At 46.6% G+C, this 11,601-nt stretch overlaps 1 protein-coding gene across 22 annotated transcripts in view; it reads right to left on the bottom strand.

The window, feature by feature from the left end:
• Window positions 1-2,527: 2,527 nt before the first annotated feature.
• Window positions 2,528-11,601, bottom strand: part of LRRFIP1 (LRR binding FLII interacting protein 1) — a 64,581-nt gene continuing 55,507 nt past the window's right edge. For 14 of the 22 annotated variants that reach the window (XM_065750879.1, XM_065750884.1, XM_065750881.1 and 11 more), the window contains one exon: window positions 7,889-10,759. In XM_065750879.1, coding sequence (XP_065606951.1) covers window positions 8,781-10,759 — 1,979 coding nt within the window. In that variant the 3' untranslated portion in view covers window positions 7,889-8,780. Of the gene's footprint in view, window positions 2,833-3,156; window positions 3,262-3,807; window positions 3,888-4,306; window positions 4,425-4,744; window positions 4,792-7,888; window positions 10,760-11,601 lie in introns of those variants that run through there. The other 8 variants (XM_065750899.1, XM_065750902.1, XM_065750901.1 and 5 more) reach the window with 2 other exon arrangements.

The raw sequence follows: 11,601 nt of genomic DNA, 5'->3' as shown, positions 1-11,601 counted from the left end.
GCTGCGCGTTTCTGCCCCGCAAACGGCGCACCCCGTCTGAGGTAACCCCACAGGGCGGCAGTCCGCCCCGCCCCCAACGGCCGCCGAGCCGGCAGCCTATTGGCTGCGGAGGAGCGCCTCGGCGTCCGATTGGCTGAACCGCAGCCCGCGCGCTGCCGGCGCCATGTTGCCTGAGATGGCCGCAGTTCTCGCTCAGTCGCAGCTCACAGACCACTACAGCCGGCTGAGGAGGGACGTTTTTATTGGCAGCTTCGAGTTGCCTTGTTCACGCGCTCCTAACAGATTCTTATATATATATATATTAAAAAAAAAAAAAAGCCAACAACCAATAAACATTTCGGGTAAACATTCCATTTGCAACAAACATTTGAAATTGAACCCAAAGGGGAGAGAATGAATTCAGTTTGAAATAGAAATGGCGGGAGAAGCCAGGCTCGCAGCCTGCCACAGGGCCGCGTGCTGTTTCCATCACCCAAAGCCCTACACAGGTCATGCACTGCTCGCAGGAGCACACAAACCCGCTTGCATCAAACCCAAGGGGGCTTTCTCTGCCCTAATCCTAAAGCTAAGTCGTACTGAATGCCAGGGGGGGAATAAACGGGGCTTCAACACCATCACACACAACGATTCCTACTAAGAGCATATCCAGGTTGAAACACATCTGGTTTCTGGCATAACGTGGATGGGGTGGGAGATGCGACCTACTTAAAAAAAAAAAACCACAACACTCCTTGATGGGAAAAATATTGTTTTCAGCCTTTTGGACCAACGCTGATTTGTTTCTCTTCAACACTGCCAGGGGAGATTTCACCTCTACCATAAATAATATGACTTAATCACCTGTTGGCATGGTGTTGCATTTAGCGTGTTTATTTGCATTCAAAAAACCCTTAATTAATTTTTTTAGGCCCCAGAGGCTCTGTACACCAGAAATTACACAAGTCAACCACGGAAAGCTGTAAATTGGTACTGACAGCAATTGTGAGGTATTCCACAAGAAACGCGGCTCTGCGCCTGAACGTTCCTCTCAAGAAAAGGGGAAAAAAAACCCAAAGCCAATCCAAAGCCCTAGCTGGAGTGTAAATTTCAATGACTTAACGTGGCTTCATTTCCCAAGCTCTAACGGATTTGACCAGCAAGGGCACACTTACGTCCTCAGGGGCACACGAAGCCTTCCTCCTGCTGGAATATGCACCGCAGTACTTGGTGGCTGACATTCAGGGCACTCAGAAGAGACAAAGGGGAAGCCAATATAACCTAGCCAAGTCAGAGAAACACATTCAGATCCTGGTTTTGGTTTACTGACCTTGTGCAGGTGTTCTAAGATACCAGCAATCCCCTGATGTTCAGAATAGCAGCAGTTTGTCCTCTAACCTCCAGATCTGTGAGGAAGGGGCTAGGGAAAGACCTGGCCCAGAAGGCCCAAAACCAAGTTAGGAAAACAAGGTCTTCTGGGTTTGCATTTGGGTTTAACAGAGTCGTCCTGCGAAACAGATGCTGCTCTGCGTCCCTTAGGGAGCGTTCACCTGCGTTACTCTGGGGTAGGGCTGAAGGGGAAAGGACCGATGTCATCTTCAGCTAACTGCTGTTCTCGGAGTAGTACATTCAGAAGTATTGTCCGTAAACCAGAGCTACTGTGCTAGCTGCGTGCAGTAAACCACCTGCAACATTTCAACCACTTATGCTAGTTTTCATGAAAAGCGGAAAACCTTTACACCATGACTCCAGGAGGAAATGTTCTGCTAGCTCTGCGTTCCTTAAAACCAAAACCCATACGCAGTAACATTTTCTAAAGTGCTTCTTATCAGTGACTTTATAAGGATCAGACTTGCACTTTGTAGCGGCGGCGTTTCCTGGCAGCTCGTGGGCCGGTAGATCATTTCTGATGGTAAAAAAAACAACCAACCCATTACATGTTTTGTTTAAGCAACGGACGCGTGCTTTGACGAACGGACTGAAGTCACGTAAGTGCAAAGCACAGCACTTCTCAAAACACGGCCTGACGCTGCTGGTTTATTGACGCGGCTTTACATCCTTGCGAAGCATTCTACTTCAATTCCAAGAGCGGGGATTAAATAATACAAACAGGATCTGAAATCCAATGAAGCTATTGCCTATTTACCCTGAAATAAAATAGTCTTACGATTCGACTGGTGCAAAAATCCCTCCAAACACCTTTGTTTTATTGGCAAAGTCATTTAAGGTCACTTTTGCTTCCAAGACCATCTTCTTTCCACGGTTTCCACTGAAGGAGTTTCGCTCTGTAATGGCTTGTGGTTCCACAGTGATTTGTAAATGAAAAGCCTACTATGAATAACTCTACCGTAGTCACTAAATTACAGATACCGTCATGAGAAAGTCTCAAACTTACAGTGCTTTTTTTTTTGTTTTAAATTTTCAGCAAGACACAAAATTCCAGTCCAGTTCAAAGTGTTTTCTTTTGAGTGCCATTTTCCATGGCAAGAACCAGCCGCCGTGCCTTCCACGTGGAGAGCGCAACGCCACGATGTGCTCCTCCAACGCCGTTTGGATCAGCTACTCCTATGGATGTAGTGCAGTCGTTTTGAGTCTGCGTAGGGAGAACCGCGGCTGGGCGGCACCTGGCAAATGCTGCAGTTGTCTGTTGTCAGAAGGCAAAGCATCCCAGACAGCAAGAGACAGAAGCATCTGTAAGGCTGTGCTGATTTCTGCCCGGCAGCTGTCTCCACTGAAAGGTGGCGGTTATTGCTGCGACAGTAAAGCGCTCCGGTTGGCCTTCATCTTCTCCAGGCGTTTCACTAGATGGCCGTTGCTGACTTCGAGCTCTTCAGTTTTATCCAACGCCGAACGAAGCTGAAGAAGCAGGAAATAAAAACAACATCACTTTAACAGCGTTTCCCCATTCCGATGCCAAAGCAAAGCTTGTAGTTACCAACAATACTAGGGGAATGAAAGAAGCTGACAAACGTACTTAAGGCAGCTGCTTGAAGACCGACAAGGAACAAGGCCAAAATTACGAAGCTTGAAAAGTACGCTCTAAGAGAGAAATACAGGCAGTCCGCATGGACAAGGGCACCAGCTACTGTTTAGCTTGATGAGCAAACACTGCAAAGCTGAGCGTTTGAAGGCTGCACAAGAAGCACCTGAGTTCCCCACAGCAGTTACATTTACAGTTACCTCTCTCTGCAGTTTGCGCTTCTCTGCTTTCAGTTCATCCTCCACTCGCTCAGCGTTTTCAGCAGCAGTTTTGTATCGGGCTACCTGTCCTTCCAATCGTATCACCTAAGGAAAAAAGCAAAGGCTTGGAATTAAAAATGACTCTGAAGCTTTTCCTCTTGTGCTGACAGTTAAGCAGTGAGAGTTGCCAGATTTATACATAGGCATGTTTTGAGGAAAAATATATCAAAGACCTCCAAAGCTTTTATGCATATCCATATGGACTGTGCTTCCAGCAACGGAAATTACAGCCTGTTTACTAAACACAGCCATTTATGCCAGCAGGAATACTGTAACCGTGAGCCCACAGTTCTGACTATCTCAAATGCCAGGAGCCGGCAGATAAACACAGGGAAGTATGAGGAGTTCTGAGTACTCGTTTGTCTTGAAGAGTTTTTCATTTGGTAGGCATGAATAATATATTGACTTTCTCCTAGAGATGAAAAGAAGCATTCTAGCTCTCATGACTCAACGCCAGGGCCCCTGATGCTCCAACAGTCCTGCTTTTTATCTGAAGGGAAGTCGCATTCATCGAAATTCCACTTTTCATGCAGTAAAACACACTCTGTGTACTCATCAAGAGCAAACAATCAGAACAAAACGGGAACTTACATTCTGCTCCAGTGCTGTTATCTCTTGCTCAGACTTGGCTAGTTTAAATTTGAGGTCGCTGATCTGTCTGTTGGCATCTCCTGCAAGAATTGCACACTTGTAAGAGCTGTTGGAATAAGGCTCCATAGCATTTCCACGTTCCAGGAAACTACCTGGGGCAGTGACAGCATAGCTCCCTGCTTCGGGTTTCTTTCAGTACTCAGAGCTGGCAGGTAAACACACTCAGAGCCCAGCAGATAGCAGCTAACCCCAGCGTTCCTGCTCGCCTTCTGATCACTCAAAGCAGTGTTAACCAGGCGTGACAGGGAACTCATCCTCAGCATAACATAAAGGACATTCCCCATCGTATTCTTATTATAAGAGGTGCCTGGCTGGCTCCCCGCCTGAAATTCCCTTAGAACCCGAGGCTCAGTTTACTTCAGCGCACACGTTCGCTGTATGGGTTCCCCTGCCTACGTTCAGGACACAAAAGCTCTCTAAGAACGAAACTGCAGCTCACTTTGGAGGTCAATCACGTGCATATCCGTCCCATTTTCCAGAACCTCATCTTCAGACTGCACGTTCTGCAACTTGCCATTCTTCTGCTTTTCTTCCAGTTGCCCCTTTAATTTTTTAACCTGAGGGACAAAAGATAATCACTAAAACAAGATACTCATTTCACAGAATCAGAGAGAATTGCAGGGGTTGGAAGGGACCTCTGGAGATCATCAAGTCCAACCCCCTGCCAAAGCAGCTCCCAGCCCAGGTGAAGCACATCAGCTCAATACAACCGCTCCAGCACGGAGCCAGCAGTAATGACTTGAATTCCCAACTTGGCCTCACCCAACCCAAAGTATTATTTTTCAGGAGGAGGGGTTTGGGGCAGCCAGCAGCACTCTGAGCACCAAATTCCTCCTCATTAAGTGAACACGCAGTGTTTCAGCTTCCGTGTGCTTACCTGGTCCAGTAAGGACTCTCGCTCCCCAATGAGCTTTTTCAGCCTTTCTGAAAGAGAAAACTGAAAGTTCAGTGCTGACTGAATGCCACACGTTTCGGAGCGACTGATACAAGAGGGACCCGTTAAGGTTAGTGAAACTAATGAAGGAAGTGATGCACGTACCACAGGAAATGAGGCCGCAACAGGACTGGGAAGGGGCTGCAGCCAGGGGAGGTTATGTCATTCTCAAAGAGCATGCTTGTCACGGCACCCAGCTGCATGCAAACAGGCTAATCTTCTACATTAGGTTAGCATGCAAGAACTCTAGGGTCAAACACAACTGCAACACAAAATCTCACAAATCTTTACAGTTTAGCACAGTGAAAACACCATAAACACCGATAAATCGCAGCTATGCGCGTTCTCAGCTCTGAAAATCCTCACTTCAAAAGAGAAAATGAACAGCACGACAGTGACATTGCATTATCTCCAGTACTATGAAAAATAAAACATTTGCCCGTGAAATCATTTCTAATTTCAAGCTCAACTGCCCGGTAAAGCATTCTTTCCCCTTGAACCCTTCACGGTCAGTCATCCCAGTCCAGCGCTAAGAAGGCAAGGTAGACCCGTGGCTGTGTTCCACTCGAGCTGTGAAGTACAACAGGTCAGCCAACAGATGTGTGTGGCATTGCTTAATGAAGAACACAACAGAGAGTGAGACAACCGGCACACAGATGCAAGAAACCGAATCGCTCGTTTCTTCTTTCCTAGTGACGCAAAACATGAAGATATTTTAGCAGGTACCCTATGCAGCAAGTGTTAACTCACATTTTTTGGTGATAATAAAAGCCACTTTACCTCGTTGATTAACAGCCTTACAGCGTGTCTTCAGATATTCTTCTCGGAAGAGGACATACTGAGCTCAGAGAGGTCTCACGCCACAGGTTCGACACACTGCAGGGCCTAGTTTACCTCCCTTGCCAGCAAGCAGTCAGCAGTGCAGCACCAGGACAGCGAGCGTGCTCAACTCCACTCCTACGGTCCTGCCTGCTCGTTGTTAACATCCAAAGGTCATACACGATCACAGACTTAAGGAGAGCAGTTCATAAGGTACAGACAGAAGGCTGTTGGCCTTTACCAGGTTGGGTTCTCATGGCAGCAGACAAGCATTTTGGAAAGGTTTTGAAGATAGCACGCACTGCCCTCCTCACTCGTTGTTAAACCCTAAACAGGCCCAAGTCTTCTTGGCGACCTTTTTGTTTTCTTGTTAACACAAGGAATAAACAGTCTGTGTTCAGTCAAGTCACGGCGAAAGCTAAAGCTTTCAAATGAAGCTCATGCAGACAATGTGTAGTCCGTGGCCTACCAGTTCTGTTCATTCTGAACCTCAAGTCCTATCCCTTTTCTTAGCCATTTGTAACACATCAATACCAAGTGATAAAACAGCTTCACCTATCTACATGGAAAAGAAGGGAGGCTGGAGAGAAATCCTGCAGAAAGACGACAGGGAAGGAAAATGAAGTCCAACTAAGAAAGCAAGGAGGGCAAAGAGTAAAAGGAAGATCAGAGATACTCAGATAGGCATTGGTGCCACAGCTCAGCAGAGACGGAAGAAATCAAAATTCTTACATACTGCGACCAGTGCTCATTGCAGCAAGACAAGATTCCTGGCTTATTTCTTGGTTTCATTTCAGGCTTCTTTGGACAAAAAGATCAAGTTTGTCATTTTGCTGTCTTTCCTGCCAAGACACCGTCCTCTCTCTAGCAGTACACATTTCACAGCTGAGAGACCTCCCTTCCTCCCTGAAAGCAAACACTGAAGAGCTACGAGCACCGAGACCACCTCCTTCTCCGTGGTACCTGTCCAGTTCCAGACAGCAAGGACCAGCTGCCAACACCCGTACCAAGAAGCTACAATCAGGGGTGGGTTTATGATACACGAGCTGTCCTTCATCACCGGCCCCACGTTCTCGTTCCTGCTCTAGTTTCAAAGAGATTTGGAGAGGTACTGTGGAATGAGAGTACACACAAGGTCAGTTAAGACTAGAGGTGTTATTTCTTTCAGTGGCTTAGCTGTGCAGAGGGACTTCCCTAACAGATGAAGCGGACAAAGATGGCTGAAAACAGGTCTCCATCCATTTCCCTTCAACGATCGAGCAGCACTCGTATCAGAAACAAACCCATGATAAATAGAGGAAACGTGTTTATAGATCCATCCACGAGTTTAGGCAAAGCCTGGCATGCTTTTCAGTTAAACATAGTCTGTGTATTTGAAGGTTAAATACAGCTATGAGTTCTTTCAACACTAAGCCATACATTACAGTTGAGTTTACTTATTTAAACAACACTGTATGGTAAGAAGCGGTGCTTTAAAGATCTATGACTCTTTAGATCAGAATTTAACACAAACCCTCCGGAAAAACAACTGATACTTACAGAAACCATACTGAAACTGTTCTAAGTTGGAGAGAGGCCGTATGAAAGGAGTTATTACAGTCACAGATGTGGGGCTGTGGGTCTCACAGACACGTTGGAGTGTTAAATGTCCACATTAAATGTCCTCAAAGGCCTCCTGTCCCCAAGAGGACAGCTCTGTATCTATGCTGTACAAAGCAATGAGTTTAGGAAAGAAAACCGTAGAAAAAAGTGTTTTGGAAGTGGGATAAGATTTAAATAAACATTTATACGAGGTTATAAAGAGTGCTCCGAACAGGCAATTTGAAGTAGAAAATACGTTTATTTTCATTATGTACAGCTCAGTACATTTTGATATACACCTTGTAATTCTGCAGTCCATTTGAGCTCCGCCAACTTTGTAACATCAACAGACAGCACCTTCCACAACCCCCAGCTCCTCCTTGCATTCCCTTCGCGGGTTCATCGCTGAATGCAGCCCCACACTAATGATTAATTATGCCAAACGTGGCCTTCCTCCCAAGCACCACAAAAATGCAAGGAGAAATACAGCAATGAGTGGAAGCACGTCGCTGATGCCAGCAACACAAAGTAACCCAGCATTTCAAAAAGGCACAGGGGCTTGCATGTGGAACAACAGCCTCGGGTCTGACATCCACAGAGATTAAGACATCCACAGTTAACTTCTCTCCAGAAAAAGAGGAGGAAAGAACTCAGCAAAGAAAAACATTCTTTCATCGTAATATTTTGCAAAAAATAATAATTTTATATAAATATATAACGCAATCAGGAATGCAATTTTAAACAATTCTTTTCTGGAAAAAAAATAGATTTATATATCCATAGGTACAGTATTGGATAGCAAACCTAAGCACGTTACAGTGTGTATTGAGAACCCATGTGAGACATGGTGTAAGAGGCCTACGCTGGTGCAAAGTGCCTGGATAAGTAAACACGGACGTGTTTGCTCCTTTCAGCAACCTGTATGCTGCATCTCCTTCAAAGCTTCCAGCTGTTCCTCCAAACTGTTGAGACCTCAGCAGGTTCACAGTGATCTGTCTTTGTCTTGGAATGTAAGTCCACTTAGGAGACATACATACAAAAAGTGGAATGACAGTGTCTAAGCTTTCATCGTCTAGGGCTCCTAGGCTTTAATCACCAGCAACACATCTAAGTGCTGCCGATCCTCCTTCATGGCAAAGTGTTAACATACTCACTGCAGATCTATTGCACATACAAGTACACTCGGATAAGCTATCTTTACTCTAGGCTAGAAACTAGGAATTTCATATAAGAGCTTCTCAGCAGCAGTTATCAACACTGGAAGTACTTAACTGCAAAAGCCTGCACAGTTCCTTTGTGAAGCTTGCTTTGTTTGGTGACAGACATTTAACCTGACACACAGCAAAACCAAACCCATGGATGATTTTCTGTTGCTAGGTACGTCAGTGAATAATTTCGTATCTGCATTATCACCACATACACGGCCCAACAGTGTATTAAGAGACCTACCTGCAAGGGAAAAATAAACACCTTAAGAGCATTCCTATATTCCTAAGGGCTGATTTATTGTGCAAAGTGCGTGCTTCTGTACTGAGCCTGATCAAACGGCTTGTACCTCGTATGGTCTGACATTCACAACTTATGATATCGTGCAGTCGTCTCTAGATTTACCCTTACCCTTCCTACCACCTCGCAAATCCTCTCTGCTTTCAGCCCTGCTACTGCCAGCACTTCCCAAATCCTGTCCTAGAACATCCTCCCCTTCATTAGAATCTGATGCTTTGTTTTCCCCCTCCAGCACCTCGGCCTTCCCGTCAGATTTCACCGATGCTGCTTCCTCCTGCAAGCACCCTGTTTCTTCAGACCCATCTCCTTCCTCACTCTGTAAGCTGTCACCCTCAGTCAAGGTGTTGCTGGTTTCTGTTTCTCCAGTTCTCTCTCCAGCTCCTCCTGCTGGGGCACTGTTGCTGATCGCACTGTTTGCTCTGCCGTCCTCTTCACACTGTGCATCAACTTCTTCCCCATCGCCTTTTTCATCCGCTTCCTCTATCTGTTCTGAATCGTCATCGAAATCAAACGCATCACCGTCATCTTCCAGTTCTTCCTCTGCTTGGCCCTCCGGTCCAAGCTGCTCACTAACATTTTCATCCAGCTCAGCTTTCCGTGCAAGAGAACCAGTTCTGTCTTCCTCACAAGTAAATCCATCTCCCTGCCGGTCTGCAGGCTCTAACTGCGTTTCTTTAAATGCTTCTTTATCTCCTTGGTTTTCACTAGCAGCACTGTGATATACAACGGACTCCTCTTTAGACTCACCTTCCTCTTGCTTAACTATACTCTGTGCTTCACCTCCTGCAGAGATACTTTTCTCTTCCACTGCATCACCTGTTGTTTCTTCACTGCACTGAAGTGCCTGAAGCTCTGTCTTTGGTTCTAACTCTCCTGCCCTATTCTGTTCTAAGTGTCCTGTACTGTTTTCCTTTCCTTCCCCAGATGCAAATCCTGTTTGCATTTCTGTTTCCTCGGTTTCATCATCCGAAAAATCTGTGTCTAAACTGGTTTCCTGAGACGCCGTTGCTTTCACAGTGTCCACGTCCAGCTCTGTCTGTTGCAGAGCACTCCCTCCTCCCCTGCTAACAGAGCCCACACACTCCCCAGACGATTTCTCCTGCTTTTCTGCAGCATCTGAACATGCCTCTGAGTTTCCAGTCAATACCTCCTCCTGCAGATCTTCCTCACCTCCTCCCTCTTCCTTTGTATCTGATGGGGCACCACTTTCATACCACTCCTCCCCTTCTGAGCCCACAGAATCTCTTTCCATTTCCAGACCCTGATCTGTACTCCCAACCTCATTTTGTTCTTCAGCTCTATCACCTCCAGTTCCATCAGCGCAGTCTCTGCTTTCAACGAAGCCTTTCTCCAAGACCTCTGGAACTTCACTAGCAGCACTACCTTCCGAGCCCTGGAGCATTTTGGTGTGGCCCTCCCCGTTCACCTCTTCACCGAGTGAGCCTGCTAGCTCAGGCTGTGGTAGCCCTGACTGGCCAGAGCCCATCTCACAGCTGCCACTTGCACTGCCTGCTGCTTCCCCCGCCCCGTTTGCACTCAGAGCATGGCTAGGTTCCTCATCCTCTCCTTCCTGTTCAGGAGCAGCTGCTTGCAGTTCACGCTCTGTCCCTAAGTCGGTGCGTGTTTCCTGAGGGCTGTCAAAATCCCCACCTTGCAGTGAGCCCGCTTCTGACTTCTCTGTTGTCCCTGGGGCCAAGTCCCTGCGCTCAGCCTCCCTGCTGGCAGGCTGCTGGGCTGCTGTGCCTGCTGACTCTGCCTCCTCTCTCAAACCACCTGCATCGCTCTCATCGTTTGAGGAAGCATTCCCTGCCGTGGGCCGTGTAAGGCTTTGAGTGTGTTCTGCAAACCTACTACCTGGGAACGTCACTGTTGACACAGCATCAGTTTCTTCCATCATTTTTTCTGCCTCTGTATTTTCATCAGCACGCAAAGTCTGTGCTTCCTGTTCCTCAGACTCCTCTTTGTGTTCCTCACGCTCAGAATTCTGCAACATTTCTCCTTTCCCCACATCCTCCAAAATCTCATTTTTCATGTCCACTTCCTTGGCTCTGCCTAAAAGACCATTGAGAAAGTTGAAGGGACCGCCCCGCAGCTCTTACCTCCCCACTTAAAACCCGAAAGAGAACGAATCAGAGGACAGGTTAATGGAAGATCAGCTTTTGCCAGTTACATGAGGCCAAGCAGCAATTGAATTAGTAAGGGTGTGGGGTCCACCACCACCCTCTCAAAGCAAAGAAAGCCTCCAGTGCTGGCCGGTGTTTTTGTAAAGGAGAACATCTCAGGGCTGTGTGAATTACAGCTTCTGTAGGCGAAAACAACTTTGTTTCAAGCGGTGCAACGTAACAGTAATTCTTGCAGATGTAACTCTAACTGTAAAGATCCCATTGTATCAGCAGTGTACTCTACCACTTGAAGCCTAACACCTCTCCATGCATGCAGGAGTGCGTCTGACACCCGCAGAAGGAAGTAAGCAAGAATAACTCGGTAGCATTTCACCACAGGCATCATCAGTGCTTACGGATACATAAAATCTGATTGGCAAGCAAACGTTTCAGCTGTTCAACGTTACCAACACAGATACTTAGTGCCACTCCATCCACTCAAAGGGATGGGGACCTCTGTAGGTTGGTGGTTGTTCCTCCCAACTTTACTTAGAAGCAACAGGTACTAAAACAACACTGTGGCTTCAGCAGTTAGCTTTCGAGTCTATGTTGTACCTGTTTCCAAATGAACAGAATAAGGAAAGACAGAAAACGTATTACATTCAAATATATACCCTTACCTTGTTTTTGGTGCTCCATATTGGTTCCATACCAAAACAGAGTGAGGAGAAAGCAGCCAAAAGCAAGATAAATTTGCACTTGCAAGCAGCTGGCTGCTAGCTGCTATTTACT

The sequence above is a fragment of the Cyrtonyx montezumae genome, unplaced genomic scaffold (assembly GCF_038088225.1).
Source record: "Cyrtonyx montezumae isolate F1298 unplaced genomic scaffold, pur_monq_1.0 scaffold_7, whole genome shotgun sequence".
Classification (NCBI taxonomy): domain Eukaryota; kingdom Metazoa; phylum Chordata; class Aves; order Galliformes; family Odontophoridae; genus Cyrtonyx; species Cyrtonyx montezumae.
This window is presented reverse-complemented; position numbering and strand designations above follow the sequence as displayed.